Source organism: Microtus pennsylvanicus, chromosome 13 (assembly GCF_037038515.1).
Source record: "Microtus pennsylvanicus isolate mMicPen1 chromosome 13, mMicPen1.hap1, whole genome shotgun sequence".
NCBI lineage: Eukaryota > Metazoa > Chordata > Mammalia > Rodentia > Cricetidae > Microtus > Microtus pennsylvanicus.
Genome location: NC_134591.1, coordinates 80195221 through 80217859, shown reverse-complemented (window position 1 = coordinate 80217859; position 22639 = coordinate 80195221). Strand labels below are relative to the sequence as shown.

The 22639-nt window shown below is 52.3% G+C and overlaps 1 protein-coding gene across 4 annotated transcripts in view; it reads right to left on the bottom strand.

The window, feature by feature from the left end:
* The window catches only part of Nphp4 (nephrocystin 4), an 85651-nt gene that overhangs the window by 55179 nt on the left and 7833 nt on the right, over positions 1-22639 (bottom strand). For all 4 annotated transcript variants that reach the window (XR_012907579.1, XM_075946903.1, XM_075946902.1 and 1 more), the window contains 6 exons: positions 22453-22633; positions 17215-17367; positions 8195-8367; positions 6709-6773; positions 5145-5300; positions 1760-1896 (listed from right to left, as the gene is read on the bottom strand). Coding sequence is in view for 3 of the 4 variants with exons in the window: in XM_075946903.1 (XP_075803018.1) it covers positions 1760-1896; positions 5145-5300; positions 6709-6773; positions 8195-8367; positions 17215-17367; positions 22453-22587 (819 nt within the window). In the remaining variant the exon portion in view is untranslated. The remainder of the gene's footprint in view (positions 1-1759; positions 1897-5144; positions 5301-6708; positions 6774-8194; positions 8368-17214; positions 17368-22452; positions 22634-22639) is intronic.

The window sequence follows — 22639 nt, the reverse complement described above, 5'->3', positions numbered from 1 at the left end:
CAAAGCTCCCAGGTGGACTGGCTCTGAGTGTAGGAGTCCGTCTAGAGGGCAGGACACGGCGATGGCCACTGGCTTGGGCACACTGGGCACACTATGTACTCCCCAAGCAGCATGGCCTTCCCCAGGCACATGGGGAATTGCTCATCAAACACAGACAGCTTAGCAAGACAACTTAAGATGCAGCAACCTCATACACATGGACCTCAGATCCTCCTGGGAGCATGGGAGCCTGGGAGCCACCTCCTTAAGATGAGCAGTGATGGAGAGGGACCCAGGGGCAGAACACACCCCCAGGTTCCACTCTGTCCTTCAGGAGGAAGTCGGGTGGGAAGAGGATGCAGGCTCAGGCAACAAGTCACAAGCTGACAGAAATGGAGTCTGCCCCAAAGCCACGGCTAGACACCACAGACCTCCGTCTTGGTAAGAAACGCATGGCACCCTAACAAATGGGCAAGTGTCCCTCCCGGCTTGGCGAGAAAGGCACGGAACCCTAACAAATGGACAGGTTCCCTCCCGGTTTAGCAAGAACGAGCCTCAAGGTCAGAAGCACCTGCACCTGGAGAATTAGAGGTGTTTAAGCCTCTGTGTGCATCAAACTGCTACTGCCCACCAAGCCAGGCTCATAGTCATGGTGGCGGAGACTGCACATGCAGGGCAAAGGCTATGACCCTGGCTAATCCCAGGGTAACCTCCTGTAGCCTGAAGATCTTCTTCCCACTCAAGATTGATGTGTGGTGCCCTTCCTTGTGCCGTGAATATGTTTTTATTACCACTGGTTAGTAAAGAAGGTGTATTGACCCATGGCAGGGCAGAATATAGCTATGGCAGGCCACACTCTGACCACAGCTGGGACAGTTGGGAAACGGGGGTCCCCCAACTGTAAAGGCATTCGGAGGCTCTCGCGGTACACAGAGCATCTGAGAGGACCTCTTGTCAGAGCAGCAGGGCCCAGAGCATGAGGCTGACTGGTCAGCAACAAGACAGGACCGGAGAGAGAAGCCAGTGCATCCTGTGTGGGGGTGAGCGAGGCCTGAGTGAGGCCAACACGGGAGCTCGTGTGCTGCCCTCACAGCTGCCACTTCAATGCCCCAGCCCAAGGTGATCCCCCGAAAGCCACACCCAAGCACATGAACAAACCCACGTGTTCAGAAGCAACAGACAAGATCGGAACAGGCTCCCAGCAGAGGCTCTCGGGGGACGATAGGGCTGTGTCCACACAGTGAGGCAGGACTCAGAGTGTCTTATGGGAGCTCACCACTTACAGAGAGCCACCAGGAGGGGCCATCCTCAGCCACCTCCTCAAATGAGTCACCTGGCCTTGAAGGTCCTTGCTAGTGTCTTCTGTTTCCCTCATTTGATGAGGTAATTCGCTTTTAAAGGAAAACTATTTTACAATCAACGGGAATTAACATCTGTGCTGAAGGCTATCAGTGCCCCCTACAGAGTGGAGGGTCTGCTCAAGGTGTGGCCTGGGAAAATGGCCCCTCCTAGATGCACTTCATCTGGTAAGCCAGGGAGGAAAAGAAGTGCCCTCTTCAGCCAGGAAACAAAAGGGCAAAGGGTAGGACCAAGCCCAGGACCACACCTCCCAGGATAAACCCCATGACCAGGACCACAACTCCCAGGACAAACCCCCACGACTGGGACCACACCTCCCAGGATGAACCCCCACACCCAGCAACACCAAACGTAGCTCATCCCAGCCCTGCCACAGGCGGCAGGGTCAGGTTACACTACAGCAGGGTGAGACATGTCTTACCTCCCGGAAGTGGTCGCTGACGAGCAGTTCCAGAAGTTCCTCCTCAAACTTCTCCAGGGAGGGGTAGAGGGTGAAGAAGAGGTCATCTAAATGCCACGTGGTGGTCTTCTGGAAGCGGGGCTTCCTCAGGGCATCTCCTGGAGTGGGAAGAGGGCTCTGTTAACCTTGTTCCCGCCAGTCTCAGGCTGCTCGGACAGCACACCAGAACCTCCGCAGGGTTAGGCGGGCTGAGCCAAGCTCATCCAGCACCTGCTGGCTCCAGCCCTAGCACTCGAGGCTTCAGCAAGACCACCCAGGCTCTGACTAACGCTGCTGACCTACCTGCATCATCTGAACCGTGCGGATATGTAAATATCCCTGCTACAGACAAGGGAAGAAACATGCCAACTGGTACCACAAGAAAAATCCTCTGCCCAGACCCAGCAGTACCTCCTGGGGCTGCCTGGGGGCAGGGAAGATGAGGATAGCCCCGGAGCAAGGCTCGGTGTCCATGCTGATGGCAGGATCCAGGTATGTTGTCTTCCTCAGTTCCCCAGAAGCAGCCAGCCACTTCCCACAACCCGGTGGAACCCATCTACTCCCGTCTCCACCTCCTATGCTTTCTGTGATCACTGATGCATTTAGATCAAAGGTTGTGGAGGAAGAAATCACTGCCCTCAATGGTTCCCTGAGCAGTGAGGTGGTACCCTAGCCCTAGGACCCCGCTGTCCTGACGAGAGACAGAAAGTTGCCGTGTGACTGCTCCTTAGAAAGCGTCTAGAAAGAATGGACTGCCTGAGGCACGTCCAGCACTCAGGTGACTCCAAGCAGAACATTACAGCAAAGCAGGGCCAGATAATTCTATGAGAGAGAGGGAAAAGGAGGGGAGCCGGTGCCAGGAAAGAGGAACGTGAGAGACGCAACAGCTCTCTCCAGCTCCCCGCTCTCTCCTCTCTACTGAGCAGACCACTATGCCCGCTCTCTCCTCTCTACTGAGCAGACCACTATGCCCGCTCTCTCCAGCTCCCCGCTCTCTCCTCTCTACTGAGCAGACCACTATGCCCGCTCTCTCCAGCTCCCCGCTCTCTCCTCTCTACTGAGCAGACCACTATGTTCTGCGAATCAATTTCTTATGTGTCTGCATTATCTGCTTCTACAGAAACAGGAAGGGGAACACAGCAACCTCCTTGCCTTCACAAGGCTTACACTGCCTCGGACAGATGGTGGGTTGACTCTATGCCATGGAACATTCGAATGGTCAACAACCAGGCACAAGGATGAAAGACAAGCAGCCTGCCTGGCCTTGCACAGACTTCACTGCCAACAGGAAAAAGTCATGGTGGAGAATGACAGACAGACTGCCCAGGATCCACAGTGGGAAGAGAAGTCAAGCTCAAGCAGGCTACAAGGGAGACAGAATGAGGATGGAGGAAGAGAGGGCCACACCAGAGGCTACCCCTTAATGTCCAGGAACACAGGCAGGTAGAGGGCCTGGGACCAGAGCTTAACAGCACAAAGCCCAGTGAGGAGCTGAGCAGAGATGCTGCAGCCCTGACAATAGCCTCTCACATCGTTCAGCCAAACCACCTGAAGGCGGGTGACCAGAGCAGACCAGCCCACAGGAGAAGGGTGGGGTCTGGCCAAAACTTTTACCTGCTTACTAGAGCAGGGAGTGTGACAGGAATGAGGGCGGGCTCAGGAACCAAGCTTGCACGGACCCTGACTCTCCATATGCACACTTCTGATAAAGATCAAACCAGCCAATCCCAGGGGACTACTGTCATTCAGCAAAAGAGACTACAGGGCTCAGAAATCTCCGGTGCCCCACCAGAGGCCAGTCTACCAACAGGTGTCATCCCAAAGGCTGGTGGTCTTGACCAAGTCCTAAGGTAAACAGGAAGTGTCTCCTGCACCACCTTACCCACATCTGCTACAGCTGGAGCCCACCCTGAGGACAACTCTACTGTGTGACCTCACTATGTGCTGCTTGAACAACACAGTTAGGCAATGGTGAGTGACAACCAGGTCTTTTGAAGGGATCATCCTAGAGCCACACACCCAGGCTTACATGGCAACAACACAGAAGAAGGCCACGAGTTGCTAGGGTAATGTGGGAGTCCCCTCTGTGAGCTGTGATTATCATAATGAATAAAGAAACTGCCTTGGCCTATTAATAGGGCAGAACTTAGGTAGGCGGGAAAAACTAAATGGCATGCTGGGAGAAAGGAGGCAGAGTCAGGGAGAAGCTGTGGAGCCACCGCCAGAGATAGGTGTGCTGAAATTTTGCTGGTAGGCCATGACTTCGTGGCAATACACAGATTAATAGAAATGGGTTAAATTAATATGTAAGAGTTAGCCAATAAGAAGCTAGAGCTAAGGGGCCAAGCAGTGATTTAATTAATCACTGTGTGATTAATTTGGGTCTAAGCTAGCCACACAGCCAGCAACCAACAGCGGCTTCTTCAACACTAGGGAGCTGGGATGGTGACAGAGCCCTGGAAGGGGTCCGGGCTGGACAGGAAGTATGGCCCTATGGCCAACCCCATCAAGGGCCCAGGGTCACGACCATAATCATGACCCTCTCGGCACAGAGGTGAGGGAGATGACTGCAAGCATGAGATCCACAGTGGCAGGTAGAACCTTCTGGAACAGATCATAGAGGACTAAGGAGGCTGGGCAGGTTTGGGAGTCTCTGTGTAGCAACCATCTCTGGGTTACATCTTGTGACACCACAGCTCTGGAGCAAAGTGCCCAAGTCTCAAGCTTGGCTTTGTTGCCAAGCTGTTCCCCAGCCTTCAGGGGCCCAAGGCTGGGAGGAAGCTCTTCACTCATGGGCTGAAGAGACCACACAGCAAAGAGAGCAGAGGCCAGGAACACAAAGCTACTGGTAGCGGCTTTCTCTGCAGGGCTGAGTGTGGACGGGAAAATGTCTAGTCTTCCCGGGATTTGCTGAGTAAGGATTGTTAGTGTAACTTCAAATCTTTACAATATAAAGCTGCTTAGTGCCCCTTCAACAAAACACTTAAAATGCTTACAGTGGTCAACTTTGTTATATGTATTTCAGGACAACCAATAAGTAGTCATGACAACGTCACTGATACATGACCCAGGAGTGAAGGGAGCCAGTGACAGCGGTGTTCCCGGCACAGCCACGGAGACAGGAAGTGTGGATGCCACAGCACTTCTCAGGGAAAGATGCTGAGCAGGCTGGAGACTGACACTCTTCACAACGGGACTGAGTGGTGGGTGTCACCGCCACCCGCTCTCCCACCACACCACCAGGCCACACCACTGAGCTAAGGAACACGTGGGCAGCCCAGCCACCATCACCTGTCAGGATGAGCCCAGGTCCTCTGAGGTTTGAGCTAACCCAGACTCACAGTGGCCAGATCCAAGGGCAGCTTACCTGTGTCCCCGTGAGGAGGAAGGAGGCCAGGGATCTGCTGGAGACCAGACACGAGGAGATTCTCAGGGAGCAGGTGGAAGGCGGGCTCCAGGGGTGGGTGTGGCTTCAGGGTGTACTGCAGGCTACAGTTCTCCATCAGCGTCACGTGCTTGCTCTCTGCGGGAGGAGAAGACAGGGGCTAAAAGCGAGAGTATTTCCCAGGAATGACAACAAACGCCATGAGCAGACAGCTTGTTTCCTAAGGAATGAGTCTTCACACTGGGGAACCGCATGCAGGAGAGATGCACATTCCAGGCTAGGCCTGGCTCCACACAGCACACCTTGCCGAGTTCCGGGCTAGACCTGGCTACACACAGCACACCTTGTCTCGAGTTCCAGGCTAGACCTGGCTACACACAGCACACCTTGTCTCGAGTTCCAGGCTAGACCTGGCTACACACAGCACACCTTGTCTCGAGTTCCAGGCTAGACCTGGCTACACACAGCACACCTTGTCTCGAGTTCCAGGCTAGACCTGGCTACACACAGCACACCTTGTCTCGAGTTCCAGGCTAGACCTGGCTACACACAGCACACCTTACCTCAAGTTCCAGGCTAGACCTGGCTCCACACAGCACACCTTGTCTCGAGTTCCAGGCTAGACCTGGCTACACACAGTACACCTTGTCTCGAGTTCCAGGCTAGACCTGGCTCCACACAGCACACCTTGTCTCAAAATAACAAAAATAAAATAAAGGCAAAAAGGACCAAGCTGCATTCACTCTCTGTTGAAACAGAAACAAGATCTTGTCTCTCGGCTTTTGCTTGCACTGTGCGTGAGTGCATGCATGTGTATATGCGCGTGTGCACCTGGCGCAGGGAGATGAAGGAAGAGGACACCTTGGGTGCTGCTCCTCAGGTTCCTCCCACTTTTTGTTTCACACAGGACCTCTCATGGCCTAGGATTTCACCCAGTAGGTTGGGCTGGCTGGCCAAGGAGCTCGCGGAGATCTGTCCATCTTCATCGCCCACCTCTCTGCTGCTGGAAATATGAGCAGGTGCCAGCAGGTGCCACCATGCCAGCTTTTGAGCTGGGTTCCAGGGACCAAGCATCTCCGTGGCTCTGTATGTGTTTCTGAGACAGTTTCACTGTCTGTATTGCTCAAACTGACCCTGGACTCCAAGAATGAAGAGCTCCTCCTCCCTCAGCCTCCCAAGTGTCCAGGACACCACCGTGTCCACTCCACAATCGTGAAGTTTAATTCTGACCAATTCAGTCTTTCTAGCCATAAAACCAGCTGTGCAGTTCCCAAGCCTGGCTAGGACAGGAAGATGCTCAAGCTGACTTTTAGTCACAGCCTTGCAGGCAGCAGGCCCTACATGAGGCAGGTACAGGAGGGCAGGTCCAAGACAGAGGCAGGGTCCTCCTCCGTCCACTAAGAACCAAAGCCAGCCTGTATCAGAGGGGCCGGAACCACCGCACAGTCTGCTAGGTTGAAAGGGTTCAGACCGAGAAAGACAACCAGACAGAGCGAGACAGAGAGCGTGCAGGAAGTCACCTGCCAAGACCAGGCTAGGCTCTTACGTTCTATGGGATCCTGGAGGAGTGGGTGCAGAAGGGCTCTGGGGGTGCCGTGATACAGCCTCAACCTGAAAGACAGAACCAAGAAACCATGTCAACCGCCTATCTCCTATGACCAGGACAGCCCCTGGGACCCTGCCTCCCAGAGCCTCTTAAATGTTGCTGGTCACATCTGCTGCAGAAACAGGGGTGGCTGAGGGCAGGGCCAGCCCGCCATGTCATTTTAAACACGCCTCACAGACCTGCAGCCCAAAGAGCAGGAAGCTAGAAAAAGGGCTGGAGAGACAGCTAGGTAGTCAAGGTCACTTGCTCACAACCACCTGAAACCCTATCTCCAAGATATCTGATGCCCTCTTCTGGGCTCCATGGTGCACACACGTGCATACAGACGCACACGTGCAAACAATAGTGATGATAATAATAATTTTAAGCTAAAAAGCAACAGAAATAGCCTGACTGTGAAGTCCCAGGAAGACACTGTCCAGCCCCCTGACTGGAGCCACGTCTTTACCCAGGCATGGCATTTCCATACACATCTGCGGGGTATATCTAGTTAACATGCTGGGCAGAAACTGCTCCTGGCATATTCTGGTGGTGGCCGAGGCACTGCCAGGAATCCTATAGTGCATGAGATGGCTCCACAGAAAAGAATGGCCAGGCCTGGGGGAGCAGCTCCCGCACTGTGTTGTAATAGGAGCGGTTGTAATAGGAGCGGTGGGCTACGTCCCAGGCACCAGGCCGCCCGCACGGCTAGCCTTACCCGAAATAATTACACGGAAACTATTCTTTTAAACACCGCTTGGCCCATTATATCTAGCCTTTTCTCGGCTAACTCTCGCACCTGGACTAGCTCATTTCTAATAATCTGTGTAACCCACGAGCTGGCTTACCAGGAATGATTTTAACCTGCATCTGTCTGGAGTGGGCAAATCATGGCGACTCCTTGACTCAGCTTCTTTCTCCCAGCATTCTGTTCTGTTTACTCCACCCACCTATGTTTTAACCTATGAGGGCCAAGCAGTTTCTTTATTGCTTAACCAATGAAATCAACAGATTGATATATGACACTTCCCCATCAGCACTGAGAAACTCAGATCTAGAGGTGCAGTGTGAACGTGAACCCTGGTCGGAAGGACTACACAGAGCTTATCCGTCTTGGTTCGTCCAGTCTCTAAACAGCCTGGTGTGTAGCAGGCCCTCGACTGTCACCTGCTGCCTCTTGTGCAGAGACGAGCAGGCAGCCTGCCTAAAATCCCGAAAATGGGCGACAGATCAGGGCTTGGGCCTGCGGACAAACCCCATTCAACCCGACACGCTCAACCAAAGCTGCTTCTCACTCCACAGAAAAGAGCGACTCTTTGGCTAATTTAGAATTAGTACCACACACACACACACACACACGTGTTATACAGATATTCTTGCAAACAAAGCACCCATGTACATAAAATAAAAATAATTAAATCTTTAAAGAGAGAGAAACAGAAGGTACCGTTTGTCCTGGGCGGCAGAGGTGGGAGACTCCGGCTTATTGCCAAAGATGCGAAGAATTCCAAACCCACAGGACAGCACCTGCAGGGAGCCATCCCTCTTCCTGCCTTCAGCGACCACTTCTACCACAGCCACGATGTTTGGGTGATTCAAGGTGGTGTGGAAGTAGAAAGGCTGCAAGAGATAAAGCAGATGCTGCTGGCGAAGGCGACGACAGGCAAGGGCACACAAGCATCAGGCCCTGCCCAGTGCCCTTGTGAGGGAGGAGGGCATAGCATCCCCACCAAACCTTCACAGGCTGGAGAGGTGCAAGCTTGGGACCTGGAGTCCCTATCCCAGAAGCCCACGTAAGTGCCAGGTGGGTGGGCAGCCCACGTGTGACTCCAGCCCTGGAGAGCAGAGAGGAGATCCCCAGAAATAGCAGACAGCAAGACTAGCCTATCAGTGCGCTCTGGATTTCACCGAGGGTTGAGAGCCATCATCCCTTCCTTGTTCAGTTCAACGTACTTGTCTGGGGTTCAAACTAGCCAAGTCATATTCCCCTATCAACCTAAAGCAGCCAAAGGCACTCAGACACGTGTATACACCCACACAAATCTGTGTATGCACAAACAAATATGCATACACACACGCACACAACGCACACACCACAAAACACTGATAGGCACAGTGGACCCGAGCCTCGGCCACCGCACAGCATAGAAACTTGGGCCACAGCTTGGCATGCTGACCCTCACCCTGCCTGATACGTATGTTTTATGGAGTCCCACTTAAGTGTGCTTCAGTCAAGAACTCTTAGCCTTCCCTAAACTAAGAAAAGCCCACAGCCAGCACCTTTCACAGTGAAAATAAGCTGAGATCTGGTTGGGAGGTGAGGGGGTTAGGCCCTTAGTAACATACGTGAGGGCTTTATTTTTTTTAGACATGTGTATGGGGTGGGCTGGGGGAAGGAGCAATGTGCATCCCGAGAAGCCGGAAGAGGGACTCCGATCCCCTGGAGCATGGTTGTGAGCCATGGGTGCTGGGAACTGAACTTGGGCCTAGTCCTATTAACCGATAAACCCATCTCTCCATTTTTGTTTGTTTTGTTTTGTGTGCTTTTTGAGACAGGGGCCTCAGCAGCCCCCACTGACTTCAAATTCATGATGTAGCTGAGAACGACCTTGAACTCCTGAACTTCCTGCCTCCATCTCCCAAGTGACAAAGAACAGGCTTGTACCCCCAAGTATGGTATGATATCTTTTCATTAAAAGATTTTTGGAACCTAGTAGATATTAGTCAATTTCTTTTTAAAGGGCCTTCATTTATAACATTCCTATTCCCAAGTGCAAACAGAAATCTCTGGCCCCTGGGTGGGTGAAGGCATACAAGGGAAAGACACGGGACAGCTGAGGCAAATCCATTTCCCTCTAACATGAGAGCATGCACGCGCACGCAAGCGCGCGCACACACACACACACACACACACACACACACACACACACACACACACACCTGGTTTGGTTCAGTGCATTTTTTTCCAGTTCCAATTGGCCACATCACAAACATAAGAGACAGAGGTGGAGCCGGGCGGTGGTGGCGCACGCCTTTAATCCCAGCACTTGGGAGGCAGAGGCAGGCGGATCTCTGTGAGTTCGAGGTCAGCCTGGTCTACAAGAGCTAGTGCCAGGACAGGCTCCAAAGCTACAGAGAAACTCTGTCTTGAAAAACTAAAAAAAAAAAAGAGAGAGAGAGAGAGAGAGACAGAGGTGGAGCTTAGGGTTGGGTTTGCCAACCTCAGGGCCTCATGTCCTGGGCTGGCTTCCATACGCTGCCACCTTTCAGTGTCGGGGTGTCTAGCCGCAGCTGAGCACAAAGGCACCCCCTTCAGACAGCGCCAGGCATGGCAAAGGGTGACCAGTGCTATGGGATTGAAATTCGGGCTAACACTCCTATTAAGTAGTCATTAGCATGGCGTCACCCAGAAAGTGGTTACTGTAATCACAGACTGTCAGCCAGGATAACGGAGGGACGCATTAAAACATCAGCCACGAACTATAAATCGTTATTCTATTATCTTTTATTGCAGAATGATGAAATAATGACCACTTAGAGCTGGCAGGTGGCAGGGCTGAGACGGAATTATGTGTCGGGCTCCCAGACGCGGTGGTTCGCAGAGCCCGCTGGGCTGCTGAGCCTGTCACGATCTCACCTGCATATTTACACCTGTACAGACTGATTTTGTGAAGACTGCCCTCTTTCTCTTTTGGCAGTAAAACAAACATTTAAATTTTCACAGGAAGCAGTCGGCATTGCCCAGCTTGGAGGTCACCCTGAAACTGCTCCACCTGAGCGGTGGGACCAGTGGGGGCCAATCCAAGCAAAGCACCGAGAACACGCACACTGTACAACTTAGGCACCGCCTTTCATTGCCACCAAGACAACAGCCTTGGAAAAAAGAAGGGGGAAAAATGCCAACACCAGAGCCTCCCCACCTTAGCCTGTTCCAGCATCTTTCGGCAAACACACTGAAAAGCCATCCCAGTTCAGGCCCATGGGCCTCATTCCTAGCTAAGAATGTGTTCTTTTCCAAACATCCAGTGTGGGGACCATGCTAAAGAGGCCATAAGGAGCCTGGGAAACACATCCGCCTTCAACAAGTTCAAAGCACAAAGGCTTTATAAATGGCAGATTGGGCAACTAGGAAAATGCTTACATTGCTCAGGAGCCAAGAGCTTTGAGCAACTGGGGAAGCAAAAGCCTCTCAGAGATGGACACACGAACACATGCTCTTCTCCGTTCTTCTGGATCACCTGCACCCCTCCCCCCCGACCACCCCAGTTTTCCAGCATGGTGCCTAGGAGCACTCTCCACCCACCCCCCAACCGCCCCAGCTTTCCAACATGCAAACACTTGGGCAGAATCCCAGACAGCGCACGGCTGACACCTATGAGCAGCCCTCCAAGCCCGCGGAATTTAATTAGCATAACGCCATACGTTTTAAGGAGAAAACTGTGTGTCAACTAAAACAGCATGATTAAAAGTCTGAGTCAAGCCCATCAAATCCCCTGTGGAGAAAGTCACGCCAACAGAAGAGAAGGCTCTCGCTCGTGCGTTCTCTCTCTCTCCCTCCCCCCCCCTCTCTCTCTCTCCCTCTCTCCCTCTACCTCTCTCTCTCTCTCTCTCTCTCTCTCTCTCTCTCTCTCTCTCTCTCTCTCTCACAATGGCTCCTCCCTGGAGGGGTAAACAGATTAATAAATCATCCTGATGCCTTCATCTTCAGAAACAGACACCACTGCCCAGGGGCCAGGTTTCCATTTCTTGCCCACAATGACAGAACTGAAAACAGCTCTGACAGCGAGCCTCTAGGAAGCTGCACTCAGCATTGCCCTACTGACAGCTAAGGCAACCTGCTACCCATGCTCACGGGACCAGCAGAGAGCTGCAAAAAATTAAACCAATGTCGTGCAAAGAAGTAATTCAAAACAAGCATTAGAGGTTGAGGAGGTGGCTCCGTGCATATGAGTTCTTGCCATGCCTGGGTTCCGGTCCCTAGCACCTAGGCAAAAAAGCTGTCACCTCCGGGCCAGAGTGGGTTCGAAGTGGATGGTGGAGATAAAAGGAGAACCTAATGACCCTCCCACTTACCCCTGTGCAACAGACACACACACATGACACGCACATACACACACACATGCACACAAACACATATGTATATATACATACATGAATGCACACACTGTAAGAGAGACCCAGCCAATCACCTTGCTTGTAGTGTGAGGTCCCCTGAGGATATTTTTTACTTATAAAGATTGTGGGCGCGCTCCCAGCCGCCCCTTTTTCTGCTTTCCTGTTCTCCGCTGGAACCTGTGGTTCTGTAAGTCTATTTCCCAATTAAAGCTGTATATATTAATTACAATTTCTGTCTACATTCATTTACGCCATTACACTTGGCGCCAACGTTGGGCTTTTTTGCCCCGCCCTGAGCAGCTCGGGACGTAGGCATATGTGTATATATACATACATGAATGCACACACAAACACATGTGCACATACATAAACACATATCACATACAAAATGCTTATGTACGCACATGCACACACATATGTGCACATGCATGCACCACACACAAACATATAGGCACACATGTGCACACACAAACACATATGTGCACAAATGCACATGTACACACCACATACAAACACATAGGCACACATGTGCACACACAAACACATATGTGCACAAATGCACGTGTACACACCACATACAAACACATATATACACACATGCACACACATGTGTAAACACATGCACTCTCACCCCATACCTGCACAACAATAATAACAACAAGCCTTTAATGCAGACCTTCAGGAAAACAATCCACAAATGTGTCCTGCAGCTTCCATTACTGACTCTGCCTCAGCCTAGGCTCAGGTGTCCTGGCCTGTGGCCATCAACATTGACCACCCCAAGCTGGGCCAACTCTATGCAACCCATGCTCCCCTAAGACATTCACAGGCTCAGTCCTGAAGTTGGAAGCTGGCCCTGCCGGGAAGGTGTCATAATGGTAAAGTCGGCCAGAGAGAGCAGTCCAGCCCTCCACGGGAGTGCTTCCAGAGGGGCAATGCAAACTTGAACCCTGGCTGGAAGGTAACACAGGTGCTTGTCGGTCTCTGTATGTTCAGATGGGTACGGCGGGTGCTCAAACACCATCTACCCAGTGAACTCAACCCCACTTCATGGGCAGCAGCCGGGATCCTCATGGCTCACACTCAACTGCACATCTCTGCAGACTGTGTGCAATGGTCACAGAGCTGAGTGACCCTCCTGAAACCCCAACTTTGGCCCATGTGCAAACGGTAACAAAACCAGCACTTGGGCCCAAAGCTTGCCCTCCCTCCAGCTGGAGAGCAATTCCTTGGCTAACTTATAAAAGGGGGTGATCATACGCCACCAACCTAAAGCAAGAGACACCAGAGGACAGACGCAACCAGCCTCAAGTCCCTTGTCCCCAGTCACTGGCAGGCCACTCCCCAAACAGTGAGAACCCAGCCTTGGCCACAATCAACAGACACTGCTCCTGTCAGGCCCACGCTAGGCGGATCCTAGGAGTGAATGGGCCCTGTGAAAGGTAGCAGGCCTGAGAGGGTTCTGTATACGGTCTGGATACGACCTGATGAAGCAGGGGTCTGGAAGAGGTCAGGGCATTCCTGTCAGCATCCTTCACTGCATGGCTCTGTGACTCTGAGGAGCAAGGGCCACCAGGGCTCCATCCTCATCCCTGGATCTGAAAACACATGTCACTATCAAGGACGGGGAACCACCCTGCCGCTTTCTCAGCACCTGGATTGGAACACACTGGGGAAGGAGTCATTGCTCTGGGTGGAGTTGTGTGTGTGGAGAACCCCAGTCAGCCAAGGGAAACAATCGGAGAAGAGTTATGTCCACCTTAGAAGACATGGGGAATGGCGCCGTACCGTGGCCACCATGAAGACACCTGAAAAGCATCTCCTAGAGGTTGAACGATTAACCATCTGATAGGAAGCAAAAAGCAATTTCTCTGCCAGGGGAGATCTCAGAGAGTGCAGAATGGAGAAGACCAGGGACTAGGGACCAGTGAAGAGTCACTGTTTACCAAGGCATGTCTCTGGCGTTCCAAGTCTCTTCTGGGATGGCATCTCCCACCCACCCCTACCCCCTCCACCATGTGCCAGCTCAACACACCAGAGCATCACTCGGTCCATCTAGTGGTCACACATAGACCACACAGCCTCAGTAGCCCCGAGTGCAGCCCCTGCTGCTGGTAGCTCCTTAACATCACAGCAGATCTGCCTGAGCCATGGCTAATAGGCAAAGTACCTCGAATGCCTCAGAGCCACCGCTGAAAGACAAGCAGCATCTTGGTCATCTGTCCCTATAGGCATGTGGCCGGAACAACTGGACAGCCAGTGACCACAACCACAGCACATGCTAAATACCCACCCAGAGCATGTCAACCTCATACAACACAGGTGCAGGCACACACCACACACAGCAAACTGAGCACAATCTCCTCTGTTGTATTCTGGTGTCAGGAGACAGGAGGAAGCTGGTGTGAAGAGGCGCTGATGGCTGTGGAGCTGGCTTTGTCGCTGGACCATCACTGGCCTCTGCTGTTTGCACTGAGCATAGCAATAAGCTGGGAAAAGCCAGAGCAGGCAGCTCAGACCTCGCCCTCAGGACCCCCCCATGCTCTGGCCACCACGAGCTAAGCCTACACACTCTCCATTTCACTGACTCCCCAACATACAGCCTCAACCAACGGCAAATCAAGACTGCTGCCCAGGCTGAGCTGGCCAAGTTGATGTGGATCCCACCAGCATAGGTAAACAAGTCAGGAACAAGCCTGGATCCTGGATCTCCTGGACAAAGGTCTGTGTCGGAGCTCAGGATACCTGACCGGCAGGGGGCAGTGAAATCTGAGTACATCTGGGCTCCTGGGGCAACTGAAACCCAGGGTAACACAATGTCAAATCCAAGACAAAGACAGAAGCAGCATCAGAGAATGGTCTCTCGCAGCCACTGGGTATTCTACAGGGGCCACCCATCTGTGACTCCCAGAACTGGAGATGGAAGGCCCTGTGTCCAACCTGGCAACCTAGATCCCATGCTGGACAGAGTCAGGATCGCTAACAGGGAACGGAGCAGACGTGCAACAGAGATAAAGCCCTCTCTAAATGCAGAGTGAAAACAAGGGGACAAGGAGAAGGGAGGGGTGCATCTGGACCTCCAGAGACCACCTGTCTCTGTGCTGACTTAAAGAAGGTTGCTGACCTAGAGCACAGCGATGCCTACAGCAAGGCTCACCACCGAGGGCTGCGCGTGGGGAGGCTCCGTGCTCCATGCCCCTGCTTTCTTCACCTTCAAAACAAGGACTCAAGATTGCCACCCTCCACAGGAGGAGGACAAGGATGAGGTGAATGTCACCCTGGCCTCGGAAGTCCCTCCCCAGAGAAGGCCACCATCACCATTCATCACGGAAACTTCTCACGACACCAGGTTTCGGTGGGCCTCTGCACACGGGAGAGAGGGGGGGGAATCTAAAGAGCCCATCCATGCCTACAGGGCTGCCACAAAGGCAGGAGGGGCTGTGCCATCCCCCACCCGCTGAAGCACTGTCACGAGACAGGACGAGACTCTTCCAGAGTGACAAGGGCACAGGCCACCCCATGCCTGTGCTGAGACGGCCCTCGTGCGGTCACACAGAGCCATGTACAAGGTTGGCAGCGCAGCCTCCTGCCACTGGCACGCTGGCCTGGCAGACCTTTCCGAGAGCTTTGCGTAAGTCGCCCGATAACATCGTGTCAAACACACTTCCGGTCCCCGTGACAAAGATTTCGCCAAGGTTTTGTTTAATCTTCTGACCTCTGGGGCCATTATCTCCCTCAGCTACCCGTGTTTAGTCTGGAAAGCCTCGGAATGAGCCATGCCAAGTCACACAGAATCATAAGGCCGGATGACGGCCAAGGTCAGAGGGCAGCATGTCCACAGACAGCCTGACAGTCAGCGCCAGCTACAGCAAGAGCAGCCATGGCAGAAAAGCAGCCACAGGGTATAAGTGACCGGAATAGCAGCTCAGAACAGCCATGGTCCCCTCTACTGTCAGCCATGGTACCAACTGTCACAGCACAGTTTCCTCTGCCTCACTCAGTTCACCTGCTAAAGAGGAATAGCTCAGCCTTCAGACGCTGTCACCTGGGCTCCCCACTGCCCCCTGAAGGCCAAGTATGAAACAGCATGGGGACGGTCCCTGCGGCCTCTTAAGCCCTTAAAAAGCCCAGCATCACTGGGAAGGTCCGCAGGGCACAGCTGTCCACCACATCAGCCCCCAGCTCCCCTCGCCCTCACTCTGTCCTGCTTTGCTGGGCGCATTCTCCTCCCTGCTCATCCATTGCTTTCTCGTCCTGGCCTCTCATGGGCCCTCCTCGGCGGCCCTTCCTTCCCAATCCTTCTGCCTCTTCTGAGAAGGTTTCACAGCTCATGGCCTGTCCCTCCAGCGGGATGGAGGCATACTGTCCCTGGGAGGTAGCCTGAGCTGAAGGCGGTCAAGAGGCTCCCCGAGGGACATGGATTCATGCTACGCCAAGTCTGAGGGCAGAAGCTCTGCCACCCTCCACGTGGGCGAATCATTTAATTGAGTCTGAGTTCACCACCCGTGGCGGTCACTCTTGGCGGCCATGCTGAGTGAAGGGAGAAGCATCTAGGTTGGCAAAGCACAAGTCTGACTCTGTGAAATCACCCCCAGAAAGGACCAACTACAGCAATGTTTCTCAATTGGTGAGTGGCGCGACCCTTCTGGGGGGTCAAATGACCCTTTCACAGGGGTCACCTAAGACCACTGGAAAACACAAACATTTACATTACGATTCATAACAGCAGCAAAATTACAGTTATGAAGGAGCAACAAAAATAATCTCGTGGTTGGGGTCACCACAACATGGGAAACTCTACTAATGGGTTGTGGCATTAGGAAGGCTGAGAACTGCTGAACCTCAGGGAGCTGACCCACTCGGAGTGCAGATGGTGTCCTCCCAAAGCCCGGATGGAGAAAGACAGAGAGAGTGAGCCCACGAGGAAAGGCATTCTCTCTCCACTTCCTTTCGCCACGTGTCTCTGCCGCGATGCTCCGCCTCACACAGGGCCGGAAACATTAGAGCCAAAATGAGTCCTCATGCTGTTGCTCCCCGGGTATTTCTGTCGCGGCGATGAATGTTAACACACCATCAGGTGAGATCAGTAACCAGAAGTTCCCTGAAGGCGGTGGTACCCCCACATCCCTGCACTCCACTGTAAACACGTCTACCTGGCTGGACATACAGACTGTTTGGAAACAGAGTCGCACCACCAAGACAAGCTTTACAGCGGTGACCTGCTGCTCCGGGCCATGCCTGTAGGTGTCAGATGTGTGTGCTAAGCGCCCACTGTCTGGGCTGCACAAGACAGAACCCAGCACACCTTACCCTACCGTAAAGCAGGCCCCGCCCACGGTCACCAGAACCCACCTCGTTGAAGATGATCCTGGGTGGCTGCCTGGACAGTTGATTGGTGGGCTTCACCACGGTTTTCCATGTCCTCCCAAAGAAGTGTCTGTAGGTGACATCGAAGAGAGACACTCGCAGGTGGCATTCAAGCTCCAACAACATGTCCAGGATTCCCTAGGAGACACCAGAAAAGGGGTCCTGAGAGCCACCCCAGAGCCACTCTGGGGACCCTCGGGAGGGCTCCGGGCCTACCCCATATTCAGCTACAGAAAGCTCAGTTTCCTCTTGGCGACTGCCTCTCTCCACAGCACCTGGTCTTGGTGGAGTTATACACTGTGACACCCAGCCTGCTCTGGCCAATCAGAACCCTGAAATGCCCTCGGATGGCATAAACGTAAGACACATCCAAAGGACACCAGAGGCCAGGTCATGTCAGTCAGACGCAGACCTGGGGCTGCTGACAGCCATTCTGTTAGCAGACGGGACCAAGAGATGAAGGATATGAGCCCAGGTTGTCCCACATGCTCAAGTGGGAGCGTGGCTCAGACCACACCCGGGCTGATTCTGTACGGTGTCTGTCACGTTGCTTAATAAACTCCTCTGGCCTAAGGCACCTGGGATGGATTTCACCATTCTGTGCAGCCATACTAAGTCCATCCTGACAAAAATGGAAGCTAAATCAACTCGTCAGAATTATTCTGGGGTGTCAGCATAAGGACATCAGAACTCTGGTCTGTGAGAAACCGTGCCTGCAAGCCCAGAGAAAGCAAGGTCTTTCTCACAGCCTTCTGCCCACTGCTCCTGTTTCAACCTCCAGTCCCTTTGTTACCGCCAAGGCTACAGTTTTCAGGCGACAGAGGCCTCTGCTTTGCTCTCGTCCATTCCTTCAGCAAACTTTCCCTTACCCCCTGCTGTTTCTGCGCGTCGGGTGCACAACAGGAACACATCAGGGACAAAGGAAGAAAATGCCTGAGATTCCCATAAAGGAAAGCCTAGCCAGGCCAGTCAGGAAAGGGGCTCCCAGAAAACAGCGTCTGGGCTGAGAGCTAAGAGACCATGGGGACATGGAGACCTCGGCACCTGGGGACAGGGACCCAGCAGAGGGTGCAGTACAAGGCCAGGTTTTGGGCCAAAAGAGGTCGTGGGATTCTTGGGGACTAGAAATAGGTGCTATTTTCCCCCAAACTAATGCATTTTCTTGTTTTCTGTATCCTTCCTTGAATCTCTGGCATCTGGACAGTCCCGACTAGCGATGCCCTACACAGGCCAGTTCTGAGATGGCCACTGCCTTGCCTCTGAGAACATTTCTGATGGGCAAACCTGCCAGAACAGAACCCTGACCACCCCTGAATGCTCTCCTCAACCCTCACACAGAACCTGCCCATCCCAGGACGAAGACCCAGAAAACTGGACAGTCTCTGTGCCTACAGTGACACAGCTGGCCAGTCTTCAGTGGCTTAGCCAGCCCAGGCTCTCCCTGTGACTCTGGGCCTTCCTGGAGCCCCGCTCCAGGCCAAGGTCTGCCCACTATCTCAGCAGTTGTTTAAGACACCTTTTCAGTGGGTATCGGCTTCTGAACTCAGTAAGATCCTAGGAACGATCTACACCCTGGAGCCTATGGGACTGCAGCAGGCTGAGCAGGAGCCAGGGTGCACAGGAGCAGCCCTGGTGAAAACTGGGGTACACTCAAAGCACCAGGCGGAGCAGGAGTTGGGGTGCACAGGAGCAGCCCTGGCGGTCCTCGTGGAGCCCTGGGAGAGGCTGTGCCTGTGTCCCAACAGAATGAGCAGCCGTGGAAAGCAGAAAGGAGGATGTGACTCAGGATCTGGACAACTGCCGTAAGGAGATCCGGGACGGGACAGGAGTTGGGAAAGGGGAGGCAGAGGTCACTGCTTCCATCCATGCAGCAAGGACCAAGGGGTAAGTCACTAGCTGGTGAGGAAAGGACAATTCAGGGTATGTGCTGATGGAGGGGCTACACGGGGGTGGCCATGGACGGGACAGCACCCGTGAAGCAGGAAGGAGGCCCAGCCTTCCCAGATCCAGGTGTAAACGTCACAGCCCTAGTAAACAACGACTGGATAACTGGACATTTTCTGCAGAGCAAACAGGAGAAGTGGTGTCACCTGTAGGGATGAGGATGGTGGGGCAGGGCAGGTCGGGGTGGGGCAGCACCGCAGCCCTCTGCCTGCGGCCTTCCCTCCAGCTCTTGCCTCCACCCTCCTCTCCACTTCTGCCGGGCCACTGACCCCACTCCCCACTGCATGCCTCCCTGACCACAGCCATCCCTCCTTCTCGGCCCTGCCTTGCATCTCCAGGGGACTGTCCAGGACTCTGGTCCCAGCTGGAACGGGAGCTCAGCTCCACTCCATCCTCAGGATCCCACCAGACTTCACACACGCAGGAGCTCAGTTCCACTCAGATATTTCCCATTCTTCCCATGGGTTTTCCTTGAGATTCCTAAGGGGGGAGCACTGGTTTCAAACCTTTCTTCTCTGACAGAGTTGTGCAGAGCCGTTCAGGTCCATGATAGGCGGCATTGGCTACTGCCCGCACACGTTTCTGTCCACCATTGCTCAGTCTGAGATATTTTCCAACTTCCCTGTGAACTCTCCTCTGACCCACATGTTATCTGACAGTGTGTTAATTTCCAGCTATTTAAGGATTTTCTGGGTTGGCTGTGATGGGTTCACAGCTCCAAACCACAGCAGGCAGAAACACACTCCCTGTGATGTTTTCCCATGCTCCACACCAGGGGCCATCACGCAGATGCACCATGAGCTGCAGGAGGGCCTTGGAGGCCGGATCTTTCTCTCACCCATATGCCCGTGTCTCTGTAGTGTCCAGGTCTTAACTGTAGTACAACACAGAGCCCTGTGCGTCCTCTTCAGTGACCTTCCAGCCTAAGTGGCTGGGGTCCTAGCACAGGTGCACTCGGGCCTGGGAGCTCCCTGGTCACCACCTATGGCATGCACCCCTCACCTCATATCTGGCACTTCCCTGCACCCTACACTCCATCAGACACTAACTACTATGTATACTGGTATATTATTTGTGTTTTAATAAATAAAGCTTGCCTGAAAGTCAGTGCAAAGCAGCCACACTGGTCAGTCATACAGGCCAGGTTGTGGTGGTACACACCTTTAATCCAGCCCTAGAGAGGAATATAAGACGGGAGGAAGCAGCTCTCAGACACAGTCTCATTCTGAGATTTCTGGAGACAGGATCACCTACTTTCAGTCTGAGGTAGGGGTAAGAGCCTGTGGCTGGCTGTTTTGCTTTTCTGATCTTCAAGTTGAACTCCAATATCTGTCTCTGTGTTTTTATTATTTGTGCCACAACCACAGGCATTGTTTCCCTATAAAGACATGGTTTACCTTTCCCCACTGACTCCCAGCTTATATACGTCTTTACATATAAATACGTTATGCTGTAAACAATGCAAATATAACCTTAAATGTTAACCTTTAACATAACTTTGAAGCAGGAATTCCATTCACTAGAATTATATATATATATATATATATATATATATATATATATAATTATAGTTAAATATATATGTTAAAATGTAAATACAGTCAGGCATGGTGGCTTAAGTCTGTAATCCCTCAAATTAAATAAATATTCAAGAGGTTAAAGCAGGAGAATCTTAAGTTTGAGGCTAGCCTGGGCTACATAGTAAGACTTTGCCTCAAAAAAGAATGAGAATCAGGCACGGTGACGCATGCCTTAATCCTAGTACCTGGGAGGCAGAGGCAGGCAGATCTCTGTGTTCAAGGCCAGGTTGGTCCACAGAGTGAGTGACAGGGCAGTTGGGGCTGCACGGTGAGATTCTGACACAAAATTAAAGAATTTTTTAAAAAAATCCTCATGTAATATGAACAATCTCTAAGACATGTTGTTTCTAGAATCACTTTTAAAACAAGGTACAGAATATATATATATATATATGTATGTATGTATGTATGTATATGTGTGTGTGTGTATATATATATATATATATATATATATATATATATATATATATCCTCCATTTACACTTAAAGGAGGACAATGAGCCAGGTGTGGCAGCGTGCACCTGTGTCTCAACATTCAAGAACCTGAGGCAAGAAATCTGGAGTTTGAGGTCATTCTGGGCTACACAGTGAGACCCAATCTCGATGATGATGATGATGATGATGATGATGATGATGATGATGATGATGATAACAATAAGGGACCAGCCAGGCAGTGGTGGCACACACATTTAATCCCAGCATTCCGGAGGCAGAGGCAGGTGGATCTCTGTAGGTTCGAGGCCAGCCTGGTCTACAGAGTGAGATTCAAGACAGCCAGGGCTACTCAGAGAAACACCATCTCGAATAATCAAAATAATAATAGTAATAACAATAATAACAGAAGTCAGAGAGTTGACTCAGTGGTTAAGAGCACTTAGTGCTCTTACAGAGGCTTAGCAACCACACCAGGTGGCTCCCAACTGCCCATAACTCCAGTTCCAGAGATCTGATGTCCTCTGCTGGCCTCCAAAGTCACTGCCACACAATGGGACATATAAACTCATATAGACACACACACATAAAAACAAAAAATATATTTATTACATTGCTTAGACTTTATGAAGTGCTGTACAGAGCCAGACAATTCTGATGGCATCTGAGACAGGACATTGTTGATAATTCACTGTCTTTGTGTGTCTTCTCAATTTCAAACTCCATAAATCACTTTTCTCAAACCAAGAAGGGATGGGGCTTTCCTTCCTGAAACTCCTAGCAAAGAGAAGGCTGTCAATTTTCAGATAGGGCAGCAAGAGCCAGCCCTGGTAGGGAGCAGTCCAGGGCCAATGGGAGATAAGAAGCGCCAAGCAGCTGCCTTCCCTCTTGTAGGTTCTGCTCGGCCTCTGTGAGATGAGGCTGATGCTGGAGCCCCCTCACAGGACTGAGGGGGAATCAATCAGCATGAAGAGCGTGCTAATAGATACAGCTGTGGCATGGCAGACACCTTGGCTCAGAAACACCCCAGAAGTCAGCCTACCTGGGAGTCGACACTGTGGCACTGCTGGGTAGAAATGCTGACCCAAGGCCCCCGGTACCGTACGAACACGTGGCCGATTCCCATGTTCTGTGTCATTTGAGGACTACCAAGTCCAAGGTAAATAGGCACAGCGGTGAGACCCAACGAGATCGGTGAAAATCAGTGCTAACTGGAAGCCTCACCCCAGACAACAGCATTTGACGATCAACGGGAAACTCTTATTACCTGTTTAATTAGTGGCCCATCAAGCCACTTCAGGACACACTGGAATGCTGTGGACTCCTTCCCGAGCTGCCGTGCTCTCAATGGGTGAGGAGGGACAAGCGTGTTTTGGGCAAAGGCTCTGTGCCAGTCATCCATGCTGCGCGTTCAACCTCACTTGGGCATCCAGGACTCCCTGCACCATCTGTAG